The following is a 24,846-nucleotide window of genomic DNA, read 5'->3' as shown; positions in this document are numbered from 1 at the left end:
ACTTTGGGAGTGCGGGGGTGGTGGTGGTGGTGGTGGACTATTTTCTTTTTTAACAGGATCCCCAAGGCCCATCAGCTGGAAAGAGGTGTAAAATAGGGGCTTGGTTCATGCTGAGGCAGGTGTGGGCTCAGGGGATGATGGCAATTATCTGCACAATATAAGCCAGGGGTGTTGAACTTCTTTAAGCCTGAGGGATAAATCCCATTTTGGAAAAGTTCTCGGTGGGCAGGGCAGAAGGCAAAAGGGGCGGGGTAAAAAATGCCAGCATATTTTAGTTTAAAGCTGTTATTGTCAGCAACAAAGCCCCAGGAGAGACATTTCAACCTTTTAGAATGGGGGCAGCTTCACAAAAGCCGGAAAAGCACCAAACGAATGAGTAGTTGGGGGAAAGTGGCGTGGCCATCTAAGGAACCCTCTCCTAAGGCTTCATTTACTGGCAGTAGGAGCTTTAAGCTACAATATGCTGGCATCTTTTGTATTTGTGGCCCTGCCTCCTTTGCCTCTGGCCCCACCCACCACTGAAATGCAGCCCCCAAGAGCGTCTCCAAAATGGAATTGGCCCTCAGGCTGAAAAAGGTTCCCCACCTCTGCTTTATGCCCTGTTTGTGGGGCTTCTCTGAGTCATTTGGCTGGCCACTGTCGGAAACAGGATGCTGGACTGGATGGACCTTTGGTGTGATCCAGCAGGGCTCTTCTTTATCATAGGGCAAGAAGATGTCCATCTAACCAATCAAGAAATATGCTGACATATCTAACTGGCTTGAAGACCAATGCAAGATGTAAGTCAAGTCAAAGATTATGCCCCCTTGAGCTACATCCACTGCTCCCTTCCTGATCACTGCAACCCCGGGGCCAGCTGGGAAACTGCAACCTGCCTACAAAACATCCAAGGATACTGAAGATAATGCCTCCGAAGCAGGCTGAAAAGGCCATGCGGGGGTATCCCTGCCGAGCCATGGTGAGGTCAGAGAAAGTGTCTGCAAGAACACAAGGGAAAGGGGGTGCAGGAAGAGAATCAACAGATACAGGTTAAGTTCTCAGATATAGGATCCATTGGTGTAGATTCATTTTTGACCAATATAAAAAAGGGAAGGATGGTGGTGGCATGAAAATGCACCACTCATTGACTGGGATCACACAACACGTCAACCCACGCTCAGGGTTGAGGATGGGTTGAGTGCGGGTTATCGTTGAAACGTGGGTTGTTCTTGAAACGTAGGTTGTTGTGTTGTATGAACCCAGCTGTGCTAACAAACCATGGTTTGTTCACCATGAACAACCCACAGTTCTTAGCCCAACAGGTTCTCTTCATGGGTTGTTCGTGGTGAACAAACCATGGTTTGTTGGTGTGGCTGGCTCACACAACACAACAACCCACGGTTCAACAGCAACCCACCGTTCAACAACAACCCACACTCAACCTTGCGTATGGGCTGTTGTGTGGACCAACCTCCAAGTACTTTAAATACTTAGGAAGTTGATTTGTAACAGGTCATGCTATTTGTCTATCTAGACCCATACTGACTACTATAACTTGCAGCTGCTCTCAGACACAGCAAGGACTTTCCCTTCACCTGCTAGTCAGATCCTTTTTCTAAAAAGTTGGAGATGCCAGGGATTGAACCTGGGACCCCCTGCATGCAAAGCAGGTGCTCAACCACTGACCTTCACGTCTCACACATTATCTCCCAGGAATCCTTATAGCCCTGTAAGCCCAGACACTAGTACCCGTATTGCAGGTAGGGAACCGAAGCTCAGACATTGCGGCTTGCTTAAGGCCACCTAGTGGGTTTGTCGCCGAGACTCAAAGCAGAAACTTCCCGATTTGCGGCTCAGTCCCTTTGCTACTCTGCTATACCACTTCTGCATGGCTCATAGCTTCCAGCTCAGTCTCTCACAAACACGCTGCATTAGCTCTGCCACTGTCTGTCCCCCACACCAGCCTTTGGAATCTAGGTATGCCAGGAATTCCTGAGCCACATTTCCCCATCAAGCTGGCCATGTGCCCAACCTAGAAATCCTTTTATCCTCAAGAGCACTGCTCAAGAGCACTGCTCAGAAGAAACTGCTGCTCAAGGAAAGGACACCCCTACAGAAGGGACAAGCCTTGGAGCAGCAACACAAGCCAAGATGTTCTCTCTGCATCGGCCATGGCTGAATGCTGGGGCAGTGTGTGGTAGTGGTTAAAGCAGGGGGCCAAATTCCATTTCATGGAAGCTCTCGGGGCCCACATTACAGTGGTGGGCAGGGGCAAAGGCAAAAGGGGTGGGCTTAAAGCCAGAAACTAAGCCTTAGGAGAGGCGTTTCTACCTTTTAGAACCGAGGGAAAACAGCAGAAAAGCCAGGAAACTACCACGAGATCAGTGGTTCAGGGAAAGGGGGCAGGGCCAGGGGGTCTGGCCATCTCGGGTCAGATTGGGATCCTAGAAGGGCTGGATTTGGCCCCCAAGCATGAGGCTCTGCATCCCTAGGTTAAAACGTTGGACTCGGACTAGGACTGGGAAGGCCTAGGTTCAAATCCCCTCTCAGCTGAGAAGCTTGCTGGGCTAGTCACATGCACACACACAAACACACCCTGCCTAACCTACTTTACAGGGTTGTTGTGCGGATACAATGGGCAGGGGAGGAGAGAACCATACATTTATTTATTTTATTCATTTCAAACATGTGTATCCCACCCTCTATCCTTAGGATCTCAGGGCGGCATACAGATAAAATCAATTTAAACAGTGTGAAACAATTATTTATTTATTTATTTATTTATTTATTTATTTATTTATTTATTCATTTCATTTCTATACCGTCCAATAGCTGAAGCTCCCTGGGCGGTTCACACTTTAAATAGCGAAAAACAGATTAAATCATTAAGCTAGCTAATACCAATGCAAAATCTAAAACAACAAAACGGTTAAAACAGTGTGCAAACTCGGGGAACGCGTTTAGCCCTCAAAGGCTTTGGTAAAAAGCCATGTTTTAACTTGGCGCCGAAGTGAAACCAACATCTGCGCCAATAGGGCCTCCAAGGGGAGGGCATTCCACAACCGGGGTGCCACAGCAGAAAAGGCCCTCTCCCATGTTCCACCACAGTGTATGTCTCACACCTTGGGCTCCTTGGAGGAAAGGCAGGATATAGACAGAACAACTAACTGACCACTGTAGGTCTACACCCAGTCAGGCTTCCTACTCACCCCCAATGCTGTTCCCCCAGGCCAGCAGCGTCAGTCCCAGGACAGTGTTGCTCAGGCGGAAGATCACACCCAAAGTCCTCAAAATGTTCACCACCTCTGTGGCCGCAGCATTGATCCACATGGCGCTGACCAGGAAGCCCAGGAAGGCAAAAAACTGTTGCAAGTGGGGAAACACAGGCACACACAAATAAATACGCAAATAAGGCTGCCTTGTGCCGGATCAGGCCACTGGTTGGTTTGGCCCAGGGCTAGCTACTCCAGTTGGGGATGGGTCCCCAGGATCTTTCCTGGCTCTGCTCTATAAACATCTTTCAGCTGGAGATGCCAGTGGCTCATGTGTTCTGCCACTCCCCCACGCCACACCTCTCAACCACTTCATTTGTCCCAGAGTTCCAGCTGTGCTGTTGGAAAATAGGACTAAAGGATTTGACAAAGGAGAGGGCCTTCTCTGCAGTGGCCCCACACCTTCGGAACAAGTTGCCCTCGGAGGTCCACCATGCTCCATCATTGCAGGTTTTTAAGAAGGCCTCAAAACGTTATTATTTTACCATGGCCTTCTCTTGAGATGACTGCTGCTGTTGCTGTTACTGCTGTTATTCTTGCTGGTTTTATTGTTGCTTTTATTTGTATGTTTTTGTATGTATGTTTTTATCGTTTTTAATATTTTAACTGTTTTTATGCATGTTATTGCTGTAAGCCACCTTGGGAGGGCTTCTGCCCTGAAAGGCAGCCCAGAAATGTTTTAAATAAGAAAAATTAAATAAACAGGAGATTCAAGCAGCCGCAGCAGCCCAGACCCTCCAATGCTCACAGAGTGGTATCGAGGGGGCTCTTCGTTCCTTGTAGTACAGAAGATGATCACAGCCACGAGGGCCCCCACCACGATCACCAGGCCCCAGACCGGGAAGACCCCCTGGATCTTGTAAAGACCATCTGCAGGAGACACGAGGGAAGAGAGAAACAGAGCCATCACTCAAGCCCTCTTAGGCTGGATCTACTGGAGCCAATTCACTTTTGTCCATTAGGAAAAGGAGAGGGTGGTGGTATAATAAGAAACATTTACACAGCACTTTTTGAGCACCACAAACTCTCCAGAAGCCACTGCTCAAGGGCCTGAGTTGCTTGTGGGGTGTTGTGTATGATCAGGACATAGGAACCTGCCTTCTACCAGGTGAGATTGTGTGTCTGTCTAGTCCAGCGTTGCCTACTTTGACAGGCAGTGGTTCTCCAGAATGTCAGGCAGATGTCTTTCCCATCACCTGCTACCTAGTTCCTTCGGACACACATCTGCATATGCTCATTTGTATCTACGTTTACAAATTTAGAAAGAATTAGAAGGCGTCCTTTAAATCTCACAGGAGGCAAACCCAGCCAATTAATTCCTCATCCTAATCATCTCAAATAGAATACAATCTTCAATTAACAAGATAATTGGGTCCCTGCAGATACAGTTTGCAGGGAAAAATCAAATCTAATGAAAGGTTTAAGTTAACTAACTGCGTTTATTGAAACATTCGAAGTTTAGGTGTCTCTTAATCCCATCATGACTTGTTTACAGGCCGTATGTTACTGGCATATCATTGTACTTTGCCCTGCACCTGTGTTTATAAAGGTGTACGGAGACTTTTGGGGGTTCATATTTCATTTTGCTCCAATTTGCAATTAATTATGTTTGCTTAATTATACTTGACATCTTTTGATATTAAAACTCTATAGTACATTGTCACAGAAGATAGCCTAATTCTTAAAGAAAGAAAAAAAAGCCTTATGGACATAAATAAACTCCCGACTTTGAATTACAGTGAAAACCATTGTTATTCATGGAATCTGCGTGTCAAGGGTTTTCCAATGACGTTTGCTTCATGGGAATCGGTGCACGGGAAGGCAGTCAAAAAAGGGATGCCCAACTGACTCCCAACTTTGAATTATATATAGAAGATTTGCACCCAGATCATCCCAAACCATTAGGAAACATTTTTTCTGAAGGTCACTTGCCATGCAGGGGAAGATGGGAGGGCTGCAGCATGTGGGAAGGGGAGAGTCAATCCCTCACTCCTTCCCCAGCTGCGATCCCACTTGAAAATTGCCCTCTAAATGGCAATCAACCTGAGGGGAAGGGAATCACCTCCCATTGGCACCAGGGCTCTGGGGAATTGATCCAGGGTCTTGGAAATAGATTCGGGGCAAAGGCCCCATGGTCCCCAGAACTGGCAACGCCCGTGCCTGCACACTCAGTTAACAGCAGCCACCCTTGGAGGAAAACGGGGCACTTACACGCGCCAGACTTCAGTGCGAGGATGCAGACGAGGGGGCCGGTGACCAGGTGCAGGCAGTTCAGAGGCCGCTTCCAGTTTTGGCCCTCCCGGTCCGGGTCCACAATGGGCACCGTCAAGAGCAGCACAACCTCCACCGGCAACTGAGGAGGCAAGAGAGGGGGTTGAAATGGGCTATCGGTGGGCCACCAACGGAGGCGGAGTTGCCTCAAAGATGTGAATGAGGAGATCAAGCAGCGAGACGCTTCGGCCGGGCCTTATCTGTTCACGTGTGTGCTTCAAAAACTTGCAGTTTTTAAAACAGGAGAGCTAAACAAGATCCCAAAATGAACATATATAGGCTGAAGTCGTAGACCCTTCCCTCCGCCCTCTGCTTCGGTTAAAAACTATTCTCTGTCAAGGTGTGACTGGAGGCATGTGGGGTGTTACCGTATAATCTAGGACAGGGGTAAGCACCCTGGTGCCCTTTAAATGTTTTGGACTACAACTCCCATCAGCCCCATCCAGGACAGACAACGGTGAGCTACCATATAGGGCTGCCACAATGAGTGTGTGTGTGGGGGGGAGCGTAACAGAACCTGATCCCATGCATGTTTACTCAGAAGTAAACCCCACTGAACTTTACTTCTACGTAAATATGGAGAGGTACATAAGAGCCCTGCTGGATCAGACCAAGGGTCCATCCAGTCCAGCATTCTGTTCACACAGTGGCCAACCAGCTGCCCATGGGAAACCCACAAGCAAGGCATGAGCGCAACAGCACCCTCCCGCCCATGTTCCCCAGCAACTGGTGTACATAGGCTCACTGCTTCTGGTGCTGGAGGTAACACATAGCCATTAAGACTAGGAGCCGTTGACAGCCTTTTCCTCCAGGAAGTCGTCTCACCCCCTTTTAAAGCCAGCCAAATTGGTGGCCATCACAACATCTCATGGTGGTGAATTCCACAGTTTTGTGGTGAATTCCACAGTTTTGTGGTGAACTCCATAGTTTTAACTATCCACTGTGTGAAGAAGCCCTTCCTTTTAACTGTCCTTAATCTCCCACCAATCAGTTTCATGGAATGACTCCGAATCGTAGCATTACGAGGGGAGCCATTTCTCCCCCCACGTTCTCCGTATCATTTGTGCATGCATCATTTTCAACTACACCCCACCTCTCTGTGGGGTGTATCTCAACTACACCCCACCCCTCTGCCTCATCTTTTTTTCCTTGACTAAGAGGCCCCAAACGTTATAACCTTTTGTCAACGAGACCGTTAAAGTGAACGGGCTGTTACGCATGTCACAAGTTTGGCTTTTCAGGCGCTGAAGTCTGTATGGCCGTGACCTCGGCCTCCTCATTTTTAAAACCTGCGAGGAACACGCACACGCAAAACACCCTTAAAGTATTATTCTGCGAGGGAGAATTTCCATTGGTAACTTCTGGCCTGTTTCATGCGCGCCACCAAAACGACTCCCCGCAAGAAAAGTGAAGTGGTCACGGCCCTGTCTGCAGACCTCAGAAACCAAGTGTGTGAAATGGGGCCTCAGATTACTGTTCACCACTCATGTAGCAATTGTCTCTTCAGTCGGTAGCTTTCCATCTTCTTCCCACACTGCTACAGAAGCATGGGGTGAGGGGCAGCAGAACATGTCAGAGTGCGCCACCCTGTGAGGAATGCTTTTCGAAGACCAGAACGAAAACGCAAGGATCGCAGTCCGCTTTGAGAATTACACGGCGCTCCAATTCCACCCCGAAAGCAGAAAATACCTCACAGTACCTTTCCCAGGCAAACGTTAGGCCTGTATATACTGCGCATGGATGTCGTTTGCACCACCTCCACCCCAAAATAATAATAATAAAGGGTGGTCTACAAGTAGCAAAAGTTTTCCTCAGAGAACTGCTTCCCCGCCACTGCCGGCAGAATGTAGCTCTGTCTTTTGTAAGCAAATATTGGGCCTGTATAACCACGAATGAAAGAGCGGCCAGTTGGAGGTCAGTCAGCCATGAGCCCTCTGAATTAGCAACGGGGGGACGAAAGGAGAGGACATTACAGGCCACCCCCTCAAAAGACAAAGGGAACGAGGCTCAATGTGAGGGCACTGGGCCCAGTTCCACAACACAGGCCACTCATTCGGCATAGCATCATGGTGTAAACCCTATTCAGGTATTCTGAACGTGGTTAGAGTAAACGTCTGAGGAGCAGGAGCGCACTAAACCTGCCCCCTCCTTGTGTCTTTATGTGACCCTCTACACGCGGAGGGTGTCTTACTGATGAGGAGAACCTCTTATATCTCTGAAGGCTGCCTACGCGATTGGGAACACTGCTTTCCCCCAGCGCTCTTCACCGCGTGGAAAGCCTCCACAGATACAGAGGCTTTCCTCTTCAGAAAGTCACCCTCTGAGAATGAACAGAGAGTGCCGGAAACCCGTGGGTGGGGTGGCAGGGCTAGTTTACTTTAACCATCTGAGAATAGGGCTTAAGAGCCCGAGCTATGAAGCCCCCAGGCCAAATTTCATCGGCGCCATGCGCTCACCAGAGAGCTATTGAAACACAAGTCCCAAATGCATAAGGGGGAAATGGCATCGCACCCACTAGCCACGTGGCAAAGTGCTGAAGAGCCTGCTGGCCACACCCCTGGCGACCACACAGTGTGAACGTGAATGTAGCCTATACCTCGACTCGCATAGGGCACCTTTCACACCAATGTCAAACGTGCGGCCACCGGGAAGCAAAGCCTGTCGATATGCTTCTGCTCCCCACTCATGCGTTCCTTAAATATGTGACGGCTCACATCAGAACGGCCCCTAGGGTGCTTTGGGAGAACATCCTTCAAATAAGCTCCTTTAACTGGAGCTATCAAAGGAAGATAGAGTAAGCTTCGTTTGCTGACAGGGCCCCAAAGAGACGGCCATAAACACTGCCACATCTCCTTAATATTTTCTGTCATTGGGCTGTTGTTTTTTCCAAAGTGGTTTGTGCGCCCATCCTGGCCGAAAAGCAAGGTATAAACATAACAGTCCTTGCCCTGAGGACCTAGAATCATAGAATAGTAGGGTTGGAAGGGGCCTACAAGGCCATCGAGCCCCCTGCTCAATGCAGGAATCCAAGTCAAAGCATCCCTGACAGATGGCTGTCTAGCCTCGTCTTGAACGCCTCCAGTGTGGGAGAGCCCACCACATCCCTAGGTCATGATGGGTTCCATTGTCATATTGCTCTCACAGTCAGGATGTTTTTCCTGACGTTCAGCCGGAATCTGGCTTCCTGTCGCTTGAGCCCATTATTCCGTGTCCTGCACTCTGGGATGATGGAGAAGAGATCCTGGCCTTCCTCTCTGGGACAACCTTTCAAGGACTTGAAGAGTGCTATCCTATCTCCCCTCAGTCTTCTCTTCTCAAGGCTAAACATGCCCAGTTCTTTCAGTCTCTCTTCACAGGGCTTTGTTTCCAGTCCCCTGATCATCTTTGTTGCCCTCCTCTGAACCCTCTCCAGTTTGTCTGCATCCTTCTTCAACTGTGGTGCCCAGAACTGGACACAATACTCCAGATGAGGCCTAACCAGTGCAGAGTAGAGGGGAACTAGTGCTTCCTGGGGTTTGGAAGCGATGCTTCTATTAATGCAGAGCAAAATAGCATTTGCCTTTTTTGCAGCCATATCACATTGTTGGCTCATATTCAGCTTGTGATCTACAACAATTCCACATATCCTTCTCGCTTGTAGTGTTGTTGAGCCACGTATCCCCACCTTGTAACTGTGCATTTGGTTTCTTTTTCCTAGGTGCAGAACTTGGCATTTATCCCTATTAAATCTCATTCTGTTGTTTTCTGCCCAGCGCTCCAGTCTATCCAGATCACTTTGAATTTTGTTTCTCTCTTCCAAAGTATTAGCTATCCCACCCAATTTTGTGTCATCTGCAAATTTGATCAGCATTCCCTGCACCTCCTCCTCCAAGTCATTAATAAAAATGTTGAAGAGCACTGGGCCCAGGACTGAGCCCTGCGGTACCCCACTCATTATCTCTCCCCAGTTTGAGAAGGTCCCATTGATAAGCACTCTTTGAGTCCGATTCTGTAGCCAACTGTGGATCCACTGGATGGTTGTTCCATCTAGCCCACTTCGAGCTAGTTTGCTCATCAGGAGATCATGGGGCACTTTGTCGAAAGCTTTGCTGAAGTCAAGGTATATTATGTCCACAGCATTCCCACGGTCCACAAGGGAGGTGACCTGATCCAAAAATGAGATCAGATTCGTCTGGCAGGATTTGTTCTTGACAAATCCATGTTGGCTTCGAGTAATCACTGCATTGTTTTCAGGGTGCTTCCAGATGGATTGCTTTATCATCTGCTCCAGAATTTTCCCAGGGATTGTTGTCAGACTGACTGGTCTGTAGATCCCAGGTTCCTCCTTTTTGCCCTTTTTGAAGATAGGGACCACATTAGCCCTCCTCCAGTCATCTGGCACTTCACCCATCCTCCATGATTTCTCAAAGAGAATAGACAGCGGTTCTGAGAGTTCTTCTGCCAGTTCCTTTATTACTCTAGGATGCAGTTCATCTGGCCCTGGAGATTTGAACTCATTCAAAGTAATTAGGTGTTCCTTGACCATACGCCTATCAGTCTCAAGCTGCAATCCTGCCCCTTCAGCCTGTACTTCGCCTTTGCCAGGGGGTCATAGACCCTCTTTTGGGAGAAGACTGAGCTTACAATCTAAAATTCAACACAAGGAACAACAGAGGAAAAGGAGGAAAGTGGAGGCAGGGGGAAACCGAGAAGAATATGGATTTATTTCAGGTTGGCTTTGTTACACTGCTGGAAGGGGGACTTAGGAACTATGCCAAAGTTTTCCCAGAAAAGGTTGGTTTGAGGCAGTACTTGAAGCACTTTGAACCTCGAGGGACTTCAAATAAAGATGCATAATTAGCCCTGCCCTTTGCTAGGGTCACAGCAAAGATGTATGGTACGAAAGCTGCTTTTAACTGCCACTTGGGCAGAACCACATACTGGTACTGGGCACAAGATCAAAGGCAGTGAGAAAGCCAGTCTGGTGTAGTGGTCAAAGCCACTACATTGGATCGGGACTCGAGAGACCCGGTTCTAGTCCCCACTCAGCCATGAAGCTCACTGGAGGACTCTGGGCTAGTCACTGACTCTCAGCCCAACTACCCCACAGGGCTGTTGTGGGGCTCAAATGGAGAGGAGGAGGACCATGTTATTTATTCATTCATTCATTCATTCATTCATTCATTCATTCCATTTCTATACAGCCCAATAGCCAAAGCCCTCTGGGCAGTTCACAAAAATTAAAACCAAACAACACACAATAAAACAATTTAAAATATATAGAACATTAAAACCACAATATAACAATACAACCACAATAAAACCTAGCAGCAGTGCAGGCATTTAAAATACAGATTTAAAACAGCAAAGCTAAAAATTTAGAAAGCTAAAATGCCTGGGAAAATCAAAAGGTCTTCACCTGGCGCCAAAAGGAATACAATGTAAGTGCCAGGCGAACCTCACTAGGGAGCTCATTCCAGAGCCGGGGTGCCACAGCACAAAAAGCCCTCCTCCTAGTAGCCACCCGTCTCACTTCCTTTGGCAGGGGCTCACGGAGAAGGGCCGCTGAGGATGATCTTAAGGTCCGGGCAGGCACATATGGGAGGAGGCGATCCTTCAGGTAACCTGGCCTCAAGCCGTTAAGGGTTTTGAATGTTAACACCAGCACTTTGAATCGGGCCCGGAAATGGACTGGCAGCCAGTGCAGCTGGAAAAGTACTGGCGTAATATGAGCTCGCAGGCCAGTCCCTGTTAACAATCTTGCTGTCGTATTTTGGACCAGCTGAAGTTTCCGGACCGTTTTCAAAGGCGGCCCCACGTATAACGCATTGCAGTAATGTAAGGAGCTTTAGGTTCCTTGCAAGAGGAAAGAAAAGTGGGATATAAATGTAATAATAAACAGAATAAAACAAATAAAATACCTTGCAAGCCTTGAGCATTCTCCAGTAGCAGGGCTTCCTCCTCCACTTCCTGTAATCCAGGGGATTCATGGAGTGCGTGAGGATCTGGAGTGTACTCTCTTCCGAGGGCAGCAAGGGTTGGTACTCTTCCCCTGCACGCAGGAAAGGGAAAGTCACCCCGAAATCGGGGACACCAGAGTGTCCTGAATCTTCACCTAACCCAGCCAAGCACTTGCAAGCTCCAAAGTATAGTTGGGCAACCTGCTTCCTTTGGTCGTGTTCCTCTTTCCACACTGCTGTTTGGTTGAACTGGGATTGCTGGAGAGTGGAGGCTTTGACCTCCCCAACTCCAGGGATCCAGATGCAGCCAAATCGCTACTAGCAGCAAGATTACTGGCTGGCTTTGAGCTCTCTATCGTAGCCTTTCCCAAACTGCTGCCTGCCAGATGTGTTGGATCGCCACTCCCAGCATGCCCCAACCAGCTGTGCACATCTGGAGGGCATCCGGTCAGGGAAAGCTGATCTACCATCTCTCAGCCTAACGTACCTCAGAGGGTCCTTGTGAGAATAACACACAGTGGACAACCACATATTGGGCCTGTTCACACAACACACTAACCCCACTCACTGATTTGAGTGTGGGTTGTTGTTGAAATGTGGGTTAGCGTGCTGCGGAACATTTTCCGCAGGGTGGCTTGTTAACCATGCAGTGCGGCTTATTTTTCTCAAATAGGCCACCCTGAGAACCCATGATTTGTTGGTGGGTTGTTCAGGGTGGTCAACAAGCCCCACTGCATGGTTAACAAGCCACCCTGCGGAAGCCTGGGTTCAGACAACACACTACCCCAAGTTTCAACGAACAACCCACAATTCAACAGCCCGCATTCAACCACTGAGTGTGGGTCAGCGTGTTGTGTGAACAGCCCCACTGTTGCAGGTTATATGACAATTGCGGCTTATCCTGCTATTTCCTCCCCAGCTTGCTATAGGGTGTACCTGGAGACCTGATCAATTGCAGCAGGGACGGAATGTGCAGGTGAAGCCACGGCTTGCCTTGATCTCCTGCTGTATCAGGAGATTTAAAGAGACATGACTATTTCCCAGCTCTGCATGCGGCAACTGCACACGCTACAGAGTCATCAAACCCCCTTGTGAACTTTTGCTGGTCAGCAGCTCCTGCTCTGTGTGCCGTCCGCAAAACAATTTTCTGGGAGAAGCTCACCTCTTTTGGGTTTCACAGTAAACAGGAGAGCCCTGTTGTGTTACAGCAGCTAGATTTTATTTTTACATTTTACATTTTTTGCAGTTTGCTTTTCAACTATAGTGGTTCTCGGAGCAGTTCAAAGTAACATGCTCAGATTTACAGCCAGTGGATAATTTGTTTGCTTGTTCAGAGTGGTTAAGAAGATGCCCTGCAGAAAATGACCTGGGTTCCGACAACACGCTAAACCACAGTTCAACGAACAACCCACAGTTCAACAACCTGCACTCAACCACTGAGTGTGGATTAGCGTGTTGTGTGAACAGCCCCATTGAAGGAGAGGCAGGATATAAATTTTAATCATCATCATTTTAGTTTTTCAGTGTCTGTTTTAAATCTGTATTTGAAATCTTTGCACCGTTGCTATCTTCTATTTGGTTATTATGTTTATTTTTTATACTGCCATTTTAAATTTTTATATTGTATTTTATCATCAGTGTGGTGTAGTGGCTAGAGAGCTGGACTGGGAACTGGGAGATCCGGGTTCTAGGCCCCACTCGGCCATGGAAGCTCACTGGGTGACTTTATTTATTTATTTTATTAAATTTATTAATCGCCCATCTGGCCGGTCACCTGGCCACTTTGGGCCAGTCAGACTTTCGGCCCAACCTACCTCACAGGGTTGTTGTTGTGAGGTGGACTATGTACGCTGCCTTGAGTTCCTTAAGGAGGAAAAAAGCTGGGATATAACTGTAATAAGTAAATAAATAAAACTTGCATTTTACAGTGAACCACCCCAGAGAGCTTCAGCTATTGGGCAGTACAGAAAAGTAATAAATTAAAAAAACTCATAAAAACTCATAATATTTATTATTAATCGTAGTCATTTTGTGGCTGCCATTGTCAGACAATCAGGAGTCTTGACATTCTCGCCCATTTCCTGCAAATCACAAGATCTGCTACCGGCAGACCTACCTTCTGCCCACCCTGGGTTTAGGCAATGACCGGAAACTTTTAAATGGACTCACTGTAGTCACCTCCAGTGGCGCTTGAGGCATCTCCATCGTCTGAGTCTGTTGGAAGCTCTGCAGGGAAACAAATACCAAGAAGCAGGAGGGGGTGGGGTTGGTGACACAAACCGCCTGAGAGCTGGAATTACTTGGCGGGCGGTGTGGGGGGGGGGACAGTTGAATACATTTGGAACATAAGAAGCTGCCCTCTATCAAGTCAACCTATGTGTCCATCTAACCCAACATGGCAGAAGTGGAGAAACTCAGGCCCAGAAGCCAAATGCTGCCCTCCTGAGTTCCTGAGATGGCCACACCTCTATCCCCCTAGCATGAGATGGCCACACCTCCATCCCCCCAGCCCCGATCGTTTGGTGATTTCTTGACTTCTGTGTCATTCCCACCACCACCACCCATTCTGAAAAGTTGAAATATGTCTCCTAAGGCTTAGACCTTTAAGGCGCAATCCTATGCGTGTTTAGATGGAGAAAAAGGTCCTATAACGCCCAGCATTCCCCAGCCAGTATAGCTGTGTGGGAATTGTAGGGGTTTTCCCATCGAAACATGCATAGGATTGCACCCTTACGTGTGCTGGTATATTTGGGGCCCTACCCACTGCTGGAATATGGCCTGTGAGAGCTTCTCCGAAACTGAATTCGGTTGTTGGGTTAAAAGAGCTTCCCCTCCCCTGCAGTCTGGTGTGCTCTGAGTGGCAGCAGCTCCCATGCGTCTTAGGCAGAGAGGGGTCTTTTCCCATAACCTAACATAAGAACATAACCTCAGAAGAGCCCTGCTGGATCCAACCAAGGGTCCATCTAGTCCAGCATTCTGTTCACAGAGTGGGCAACCAGTTGCCAACAGGAAACCTACAAGCAGAACATGAGTGCAACAGCACCCTCCCACCCATGTTCCCCAGAGACTGGTGCACTTAGGCTCAATGCCTCTGGTATTGGAGGTAGCACAGAGGCATCAGGACTAGTAGCCATTGAGATCCTCCTCCTCCTCCTCCTCCTCCAGGAATTTGTCCAATCCCCTTTCAAAGCCAACCAAGTTGGTGGCCATCACAACATCTTGCGGTAGCAAATTCCATGGTTTAACTGTGTGCTGTGTGAAGAAGAATGTACCAGATCCATTTAACTGGAGATGCCGGTGTGTGAACTTGGGACCTTCTGCATACAAAACACAAAGCCCTACAGATCCTTCGCACCCTCCCTCTCACCTGGTTCTCCAGGACTGGGAGGAGCCAGCCTCTCCCTTCGCTGCCTTTTGTGAAGCCACGTAGAGACCACAACCGTCAGGACATAGAAGATGTACAGTCCAAGGTAACCTGCAGAGGGAAAGATGTTCCTTCAGAACAGCCCATCTCTCATCCCTCTGCACACCAGCCACCACGCCTTGTCCCTAGTTCATATACAAAATTTAAAGATACCCATTTAAGCAACTTGAGACCTCCCTCCAGATGTGTTAGCCTACAACTCCCATAAGCCTTAGCCAGCATAACCAATGGTGAGGCATGATGGGAGTGGTAAGCCAAAAAATCTGCATTCAAGAATGTTGTTCCTGCCACATGTATAATATTATGTCCCCACAGCTTCTGAAGATAGGAATAGTTTTACCCATGAAGTCTTGGAGGGTGGGGGGAAACTGGGGGGAAACTCCTGAAAAATTCAGGAAAACAGTTTTTTTTCTTCCAGGTTTTCCAAAAAATCTCTAGGGAAAAAATGACTGGAAAATGTCTTCCCCGCAAAAAAAAATTCCACCCCTCCCAGGCCAGGCCTTCACATCTCTATTGGAGATCCCACATATTCATTATAATGGATGATTATAATGATATTATTCATTATAATGGATTATAATGTGAACGTAACAACGTTCACCATACATGTCAGAGTCCATGGACTGAAAGGAAAATCCCACACACGTCTATAGCCTGAAGTGGAACAGCTTTCCAATGTGGCTCTGTAGATTGTTGTGCAAAGTTGACCCCAAGGCTTTTTACAACCCACCCCGGTCCCTCCTCCTGGATTAGATGCTGGGCTGATTCTAGGTTTGAGGGAATCCTGGTCAAAAGGACCTCTGATGGGCCTCCTTGCAGAGATCAGCTCCTTCAGGCTTACCTGGAAATATCTGGCAACAGTGCTCTGGGCCATGCTACAAGCAACCCAGTCTAGCTGCCACTTTAATGTCCCACAATGCCCTGGACTGATAATTTGTCAGAGGCATTATGGGCAATTAATACGGCAGCGAGACCCAGCTGCTCACCCCTGCTCAGAGCCCTGAGTTGGAATTATTCTAATGGAGAGCCCAGGTCAGGCTGAGGCCTGGTAGCCATCCAAGGTGGTCAAATGCTGCCCTTGCCTCCATTTAGAAGGCTTTTCCGAAGGGCTACACAACATTTCTGGAGGGGGACAAGTCTATCGATTGCATGTTCAGAAGCAGTACAGCCACCCCCTGCCAAAATTCATGGCAGCAGAGAACCAAAATATCAATGGCCAAGCTAAAGAACAAGGTAAATTTGAGCCTTTAAGCACTCTGTAGTGGTTAACGGCTTAAATTCGGTGGCAAACCAGCAATGTGTTTTGGTGCTGCTGCTAGGCAACAACGGGAGTGCAACACATAGGCGGAGGGGCAGGAATAGAAGGTGGGCTCCAGAGCCCCTGAAGTTGCACACCCCTGCTGGAACATGCAATGGCAGTGAGGGAGAGGCTGTTGCCCTGGTTTCCTGGGGGCATCCGGCCACTGAATGCTGGGCTCAGGCAGGCCTTTGGCCTGACGATGACTTACTCAGGGCTTCCGCCAGGGTGACCTCCTCAAAATACAGCGCCACGAAGGTCAAGAACACAGCCACCATGTAGAAGATGGCATCCCTGAGGAACGGCCTGGAGGCTGCCGTGAAAGGCCTCACCAGGGCTATACCACCTGCGACGATGGTGGTGACGAAGATGCCAGCACCTGCAGGGAAAGACAGGCGGGCACGTGCCCAGGTTAGGCTCAGGAAGCCACCAGCTCTCTCACACCCGCACATACACACACTGGTGCCAGGAAGAAGGGCAAGAGATCAACACAGGAAAAACAACAACCCAGAAACTTGGCCTAGCTCCCAGCACTGATAAAGGGCCATTCCACACACCATACAAGGCAAACCTGGCTTGTTACCAAGCGCACCATGACAGTCACCACCAATCGGGACTCCTGATGCGCACAGTGGTGGCGCCATCAAGGTAGATCTTTGGGGCTGTTCAGGGCCCCCACGCAGCAGAAGGTGCAGAAGGGCCCCCCAAGCACAGCAGAGATGGCTTACCACATTTTGAAATAAGTGAAATAATACACATTACCATCTAAAGAAGGAAAGCAGGCAGTGGACTACTAAATCCAGAGTTTAAAATTACCTCATTGCGCTACTGTGATACTTGTGTGAGGCATGCACCTAAAAAAAGGTAACCCATCAAAGAGCTGAAAGGGAAGTAGCAAAGGCCAACAGCTTTATTTCTGCCTGGGTAAAGCTCCAAAATATCATGGTTTCCTATCAGATCAGATTAGCTTCAGAGATTCCACTCATTCCCACCCTTATGTGGGATTAGACTGGTGGGTACTATCTATCTATCTATCTATCTATCTATCTATTTCATTTCTATACCGCCCAATAGCCGAAGCTCTCTGGGCAGTTCACAAAAATTAAAACCAAATGGCACACAATAAAACAATATAAAATATATAGAACATTAAAACCACAATATAACAATACAACCACAATAAAACCTAGCAGCAGTGCAGGATTTTAAAATACAGATTTAAAACAGCAAAGCTGAAAGTCTAGAAAGCTAAAATGCTAAAATGCCTGGGAAAATCAAAAGGTCTTCACCTGGCACTGAAAGGAATACAATGTAGGTGCCAAGCAAACCTCACTAGGGAGCTCATTCCACAGCCGGGTGCCACAGCAGAAAAAGCCCTCCTCCTAGTAGCCACCCGCCTCACTTCCTTTGGCAGGGGCTCATGGAGAAGGGCCGCTGAGGAAGATCTTAAGGTCTGGGCAGGCACATATGGGAGGAGGCGATCCTTCAGATAACCTGGCCCCAAGCCATTAAGGGCTTTGAATGTTAATACCAACACTTTGAATCGGGCCTGGAAATGGACTGGCAGCCAGTGCAGCTGAAAAAGTACTGGCATAATAGGAGCTCGCAGGCCAGTCCCTGTTAACAATTTTGCAGCCCTATTTTGGACCAGCTGAAGTTTCCGGACCGTTTTCAAAGGCGGCCCCACGTATAACGCATTGCAGTAATCCAGACGAGAGGTTATCTGAGCATGGATAACTGTAGCTAGGCTATCTCTGTCCAGATAAGGGCGTAGTTGGTATACCAGACTAAGCTGATAAAAAGTGCTCCGTGCCACTGAGTTCACCTGTGCCTCAAGTGACAGTTCTGAACTTTTTCAGTGGTGATGCCACAATTGCAAAGTGTTCTCCTCCTGGAAACCCTAATTCTTCCAGTCTAAAGTTTGCTCCATCTCATTTCCATGTCAGTTCCCACATTTGAAAACAAGCAGCCTGCATGAAAATTTGTAAATTTGTTCCATTCCATTTCCATATTTGAAAATTTGCTCCATCCCATTTCCCTATCAGTTCCCAAATCTAAAAACAAACAAACAGCCTGCATGAAAATCTGCCTGCATGAAAATCTGAAGTTTGCTCCATCTCATTTCCATATCAGTTCCCACATTTGAAAACGAACAGCCTGCATGAAAATGTGAAAGTTTGTTCCATCCCATTTCCTTATTTGAAGATTTGAAAGTTTGCTCCATCCCACTTCCATATCAGTTCCCACATATGAAAACAAACAGCCTGCATGAAAATCTGCCTGCATGAAAATCTGCAGTTTGTTCCATCCCACTTCCATATCAGTTCCCACATTTGAAAACAGCCTGCATGAAAATTTGTACGCATTTCTCCTAATATGTGCATTTGGGGTATGCGTCTTGCGATTGGAGAACCGCATCACAACATTTGGAAAAGTGCAAATAACAAAGTGCAAATAACGAAGGGTAAATTGCACTTTGGTTCAAGTATTGGTTCCAGAAGTGTGAATGAGGTAGATTTGGACTGGAATGCAAACCAAAATAAATTTCTCCCCTATCTGATGCCAGGAGAAAGCAGGCAGCTCCCATGGGAGGGAGCGGCAGAACAGACGAGCCCCAACCAAGCAGTGGGCGGAAGGCGCAGCGAGGCATGCGGAGGGCAAATCTCAGGTTTGGCTGCTCATACCAAAGAGGGCTCCAACGGCTAGGCCAGCTGTCCGTGGGTCGGAGAAAGCCACCACGGCACTGAAGACATCTGGTGCACCGTTCCCAAAGGCCAGAAAAGTGACACCATGGAGGACAGTGCTAAGGAAAACAAAACACAACAGCTTGTCCGCCAGGGAGTGGGCCTGAACCCATTGTTCTGGTGGGACTGGTGGGGTGGGTGACTCCCAGGGCAGGTCTACTTGCAACCAGGCTTACTAAACTATCCAGAGCAGAGCGAAGATGAGAACAGGAAGCCCATGTTCTCCACTTCCTGTTCTCTGCCTGCCTTTTGCACGTCCCATTCTCCGCCCACCTTTCCAAGTCTCTTCCTGAGAGGTCCCCACTGGGCACACCTAATTGAAGCCCAGCCCAGGGCTTACCTGTGCCTCAGATTCCCCCTCTGCAAAATACCCCCTTTTGCCACATGTCCTTAGGAGCCACGGGGCCAATACTTCACAGGGATCCATGTACGTTCTATCCACAGTCAAACCCTATGAATGCAGGGTCCTGTCTTTGACACGTAATTCAGCTGCCCGAGAATCTCATTTTATATAAAACAAGTTTCTAGTCCTCTTCGCCCTCCCACTGGTTTTCTCCCCCTGCCCCAACAGTCAGCCAGTCTGTTCCGTGGCTACTGAGCATGCCGAGTCCATACGCTGTTTGGGGGCTCCCCCCACCAACTCAGTATTATTTTTCCAAAGTATTTGTACTTCTGAAAACTTTAAGATTCCCCCAACCCTCCTGAAACTTCCCTCTTGCGTGTGGTTTTTGCTGTTTACACTCAGAGAGTGAGTTTGCTTTTAGTGTAGACCCCCTCCGAGCCCCTCCAAATCACCAAGGAAACCTCCGCAGTGGCCCCATCTGTCCAGGTCAGAACTCTGAACTCAGGAAGGGTGTGGAAATGGGTGTGGCAGGGGTGTGGCAGTGGGCAGGGAAGGAGAGACTATGGATCGGATAGATCCAATGGCTTCTCAGCCCCCAATAACATCCCTGTTCCTGGGAAACTTTTATAAATGATTCTCTCCCATTGACAGCAATATGCGGTGGGGGGAATTATTTTTTCTCTGTCCATGGACAGAGGAAAAATACAGGAAGCCCAGCCTCCCCGACTTCCAAAGAATGGAACAGAGCCTCAGATATCGGAGGCTTAGTTTTGAGAGTGCAGGATTGCGCTGTGAAAGTTGCTAAGCAATTAACTGATTCCAAGGTTGCAGCCCTCCATTCTAACTCCATCTAAATTCCCCACCAGTTGTTGCAGGCCACCTCCCAGATTTGATATGGGAGAATGGAAGATTCCACAGTGAGTTTTCCCATCCTGACATCTCTACATGGCACCGAGAACAAATTCACGGAAGGATACTGCTACGTTGTGGGACAACTTCAGCTTGGTGGAGATGGCGGATAAGTTAGGGCAGAAGCTTAAGGTGGGAGGAAAAAGAGAGAGAGAAAGAAAGTTAAAAGTTTCTGCTGCACTGCCTCCCTCCCCTCCAACTTACTCCAGCCAATTCCTCCTCCCTGCAGACAGCTCCTCAACTTAGAGGGCAGGAAAACAAAAAAAGGAAACAGAACCCAACAACAAAGAAATTATTACGCTGGGATATAGAATATGTAATGAATAAATGAATTCCACAAATATTTTACAGACACACAGAAAAATAACTACAAAAGTTAAATGCAAGTAGCAGGGAATGTGCAGCCATCCAGATGTTTTGGACTGCAACTCCCATATGCCCCAGACATCATGCAACTCCCATATGCCCCAGACATCATGGCCAATGGTGAGGGATTGTGGGAGCTGTAGTCCGACAACATCTGGAGGGCGACACCACGTTCCCCCACCCCTGACTTAGAGATGTTTAATGTACAGAAGCATTCAAAGCTGGCATCCCTCCCCCATTTCCCCCAGGGATGCAGAACCTCAGGCTCAGGGGCCAGATCTGGCCCTTCAGGGTCGCCCAGATGGCCACACCCACTTCCTCTGGCCCCACCCTCTTTCTCCCAACCACCAAACAATTGTGGGTTTCCCAGCTTTTGTGCATTTTTTCTCCATTCTAAAAGGTTGAAATGTCTCTCAGCCTTAGTTACTGCCAACAATCGCTTTAAGCTATAATATGCTGTGTGTGCATTTTTGGTCCCACCCCTTTTTCCTCTGGCCCCGCCCATCCCTGGAATGTGGCCCTGAGAGCTTTTTCGAAGTGCAATTTGGCCCTCAGGCTAAAAGAAGATTCCCCAGGCCTCCTCCAGCACTTCCCCAAATCCGCTTTGAACACTGGCACGGACAAGATTATGGAGCTACTTTTTTAAATTGCGGGGTCAGAGGTGGAACTGAAGCGACTTACAATTTCTCAGCTGTGACGCCAAGGATAACAAAGAGGTAAAGCAGCCACAGACCCTGCAAGAAAGCAAAGACGAATCGGGGTGTCATGAAAAGCGGCAAGGGACTCCCCACGACCCCAAAATCACCCAAGTCCACCCCCCTCCTACGGCTCAAGCAAGAAATTTCCAAAAAAGTTACGTATCATTTGAAAAATCAGATTCTTCCCTCCCCCTCCAAAAAGTCGCCATTATTACTGAAATCTTAAAATGTTTCCTAAGGCCTGGTTACCAGCAGTAAGATCCTTCAGCTAAAAGATTTTTGGTGTGTTTTTGGCCCCTCCCTCTTTGCAATCCCCCGCTTTAGGTCCTGTTGCCCCCAAGGCATGAAGGGCTTGATAGGTTCACCCCAGCCTTGTCCCTTCACATGCTCATCGCTGAATGCCTGAAGAGATCATGTCTTGGCACGTGCAAAGCGAGCACGCCAGCCCCAGGGGAAAGCCGCAAAAGGACACGGCCCCAAACGTTCTCGTCCGCATGCTTGGCACTCCTAACGCCGCTCCTGCCACGACCCAGGAAACACCCTCAGCCACAACACCATCACTTCCCCCACCCAGAAGAAGCAGTTCCTCTTCTAAGAGGTGAAATTAGTGCCGATTGTCTGCGCTGGGCTCATCTCCCTTCCCGCTGCCCCCTCCCTACAGGACATGGTATCTGGTGACCTGCACAGCAAACAAGGCGTCTCCCCCACCCCCATTCAAAATCCCCCACCCCGTGGTTAACACCATGTGCAGGCTTACAGTAGATCCCATCAGGCCCAGCGCCAGCATGTGGCATCCTTGGGCATCTGCCCGGACCCCAGCAGTGGCCAATATTATTGATTCATTTGTTAGTTCAAAGTATCTGATGCCACTCCTCAGCCGAAAAAGGCTCCCAGGGCGGCTTACAAGACACTCCCGGCCCCCTCAGGCTTACAGTCTAAAAGGACATGACACACAAGGAAAAGGGAAGGCGGAGGGGAGAGGAAAAAAGTTAAGTTTTTCAGCGGGGCTGGTGGAAAGGCCCTGTTTCCTCCTCTCAACTCCCTCTGCACAGCTTGCTGGAATGGCTGCTGGCGATGACACCGGAGGGAGGAGAAGCCTTCACGAGGGAGGCCTTTCAGCAGGGCAGGTGGGACGGCCTGCGTTCACCCGCTCCTCTCCCTCAGTGCAGCCTGTCCCGGGCCCGGCCATCAGCACAGGTCAGTGAAGCACTGTTCTGATGCCCCACAATGCTCCCAACACAACGTCGCACTGGAGCATTGTGGGGAATTAAGAGGGTGACTCAGCATCCAGTGCTGATCGGAGTGCTACCGTTGGTCACCGCTGCTGCTAGGTAAATCTGCTGGGAGAAGGCCCCCCGGTATTGGGGGGGCGGCATGGAAGACACTTCCCCAAGGCCCCTCTCAGTGCAATCAGTAACACAAGACACTCCCGGCCCCCTCAGGCTTACAATCGAAAAAGACGCGACACGCAAGGAAAAAGGAATGGGGAGGGAGGAGGGGGGGAAAATAAGGCTGCTAATGCTGGCAGCCGAGGGAAGAGGCGCCTTCATGAGGGAGGTCTTTCAGCAGGGCTGGAGCTGACGCTGGATCCCATCGTAGCTGTGCACAGGGCTGGCATTGGGGTTCACCATCCTCAGATGCCAAGGACCCACTAGAGCCCCCTGCTGCTGCTCCTCCTTGCCCTCACAGAGGCAATTCTTTCAAACTGCCCCCCCTGCAAACAAAGATCTCGTAACCTCTGCCAGTCCTGCCTGCAACCAACCGGAAAGGAATTTGGGGCTGCCCACCCACCTACCCCCACTTTGGTCCTTACGTAAAGGGTCACGGCCAGAGGTTTGAGAACAGCCGGAAAGACGCAGAAGACTCCATTGAGGTAGTTGAGAAACCCGCCGTCCATCTGGCAGTCCGGGTTGGTCTGGACGAAGGTGCAGCGTTCGGAGCGATTCCGTTTCCCTACCTCCCTGCACTAGAGCATAGAGGAAGGAAGACTGTTTAAGGCAGTGTGGTGTAGTGGAGAGAGTGTTGGACTGGGAGCTGGGAGATCCGGGTTCTAGTCTCCACTCAGCCATGGAAGCTCATGGGGTAACTTTGGGCCGGTCACAGGTTCTCAGCCCAACCTACCTCACAGGGTTGTTGCTGTGAGGATAAAATGGTTAGAGGAGGAGGTTTATGTAAGCTGCCTTGGGTTCCTTGCAAGAGGAAAAAAGGCGGGACATAAACGTAATACATAAATAATAACAACACGAGGACTGGGTTCACACAACACGATAACCCACATTCAGTGGTTGAGTACGGGCTGAGCATGGGTTGTCACTGAACCCTGGGTTGTCACTGAACCCTGGGTTGTCACTGAACCCTGGGTTGTCACTGAAACGGGGGTTATTGTGTTACCTGAACCCAGCCGGGCTAACAAAGCATGGCTTGTTAACCCATGAAGAGAACCCACGGTTTGGGTCGCAAACTGTGGCTTGTTTGTGGTTCACAAGCCATGGTTAGTTAGCGTGGCTGGGTGGGAAAAATTGCCACTCTCCCCAGCTACTGTGAGGGTTACAGCTAAGCTCAGAGGGAACAGGGAATTCTCAGCAGGGTAGCAGGTGACGTCAGCATCCCCGCCAATCAAAAAGTGTCAGCGCTGCATCCCTGCAAGGCCCGGCTCCAGTACACCACTGCAACACTTCTAAAGGAAACCAAGAATCAAAACAGGAGATTTTTTAAAAGCCTGAAAATGCCTGGGTGAATAAAATAAAGGCGGTTTGCCTGGCACCTAAAAGATAACGACATTGCTGCTAGGTGAGCCTGCTTGAGGAAGTGGGATGTTACAGCCAAAAAAGCCCCTCTCTGGTTCAAAGCCATCCCACTTCTGATGGAGAAGGCTCTGGGAGAAAGGCCTCAGTAGATGAGCTCAAGGGTACAGGTAGGCTGTTCTGAACTGACTGAAGCTTCCAAACTGTCCTCAAAAAGGGAGCCTTGAGTATAACCTATTGCAGTACTCCAACTGGGAAGACTGAGGACTCTCCCCGTTGTAATCAGAGGGTGCCCTTGGTAGATATTGGCAATCATAATGAGGCCACGTGAGGAAAGGTGGATTCTGAGCTAGGCAACGTCCCAGCCATTTAGAGCAGGGGTGAAGAACCTAAGGCCCCGGGGTCCTAATGCAATTCCCCTGGGGGCCCCCAATGTCCACATCCCCTTCCCTTGGCCACATCCCATTTCCCCCAACCACCAATGTGCAGCTGCTGTAAAAAAGGCAAACCCCGTGTTAGGCGTCATTAGAAAAGGAACTGAGAATAAAACTGCCAAGATCCTACTGCCTTTGCACAAATCTATGGTGCAGCCAGACTTCAAAACGCTGTGTACAGTTCTGGTCACTACACCTAAAAAAGGATACTGTAAAACTGAAAGAAATGCTGAAAAGGGCAACTCAAATGATCAAGGGGCTGGAGCATCTCCCCTATGAGGGAAGGTTACGACAGCTGGGATTGTTTAGCTTGGAAAAAAGGAGGGTGGGAGGGGAGACATGAGAGAGATGTACAAAATTATGCATGGTGTGGAGAATGCGGATAGGGAGACTTTCTTCTCCCTCTCTCAAAATACTAGCACCCAG

General features: G+C 48.9%; 1 protein-coding gene across 2 annotated transcripts in view; it reads right to left on the bottom strand.

The window, feature by feature from the left end:
* The window catches only part of SLC8B1 (solute carrier family 8 member B1), a 28,866-nt gene that overhangs the window by 2,495 nt on the left and 1,525 nt on the right, over window positions 1-24,846 (bottom strand). For both annotated transcript variants that reach the window (XM_084820447.1, XM_084820446.1), the window contains exons 2-13: window positions 23,056-23,208; window positions 21,226-21,278; window positions 20,247-20,304; window positions 18,867-18,972; window positions 16,394-16,561; window positions 14,829-14,936; window positions 13,631-13,687; window positions 11,423-11,553; window positions 5,463-5,604; window positions 4,000-4,121; window positions 3,189-3,342; window positions 897-977 (exon numbers count right to left, since the gene is read on the bottom strand). In XM_084820447.1, coding sequence (XP_084676573.1) covers window positions 897-977; window positions 3,189-3,342; window positions 4,000-4,121; window positions 5,463-5,604; window positions 11,423-11,553; window positions 13,631-13,687; window positions 14,829-14,936; window positions 16,394-16,561; window positions 18,867-18,972; window positions 20,247-20,304; window positions 21,226-21,278; window positions 23,056-23,208 — 1,333 coding nt within the window. The remainder of the gene's footprint in view (window positions 1-896; window positions 978-3,188; window positions 3,343-3,999; window positions 4,122-5,462; window positions 5,605-11,422; window positions 11,554-13,630; window positions 13,688-14,828; window positions 14,937-16,393; window positions 16,562-18,866; window positions 18,973-20,246; window positions 20,305-21,225; window positions 21,279-23,055; window positions 23,209-24,846) is intronic.

The sequence above is a fragment of the Heloderma suspectum genome, chromosome 13 (genome assembly GCF_057233095.1).
Source record: "Heloderma suspectum isolate Gila_16-S chromosome 13, 16-S_ref, whole genome shotgun sequence".
Lineage (NCBI taxonomy): Eukaryota > Metazoa > Chordata > Lepidosauria > Squamata > Helodermatidae > Heloderma > Heloderma suspectum.
The sequence above is the reverse complement of the archived record's forward strand: the minus strand, read 5'-3'. Positions and strand labels throughout refer to the sequence as shown.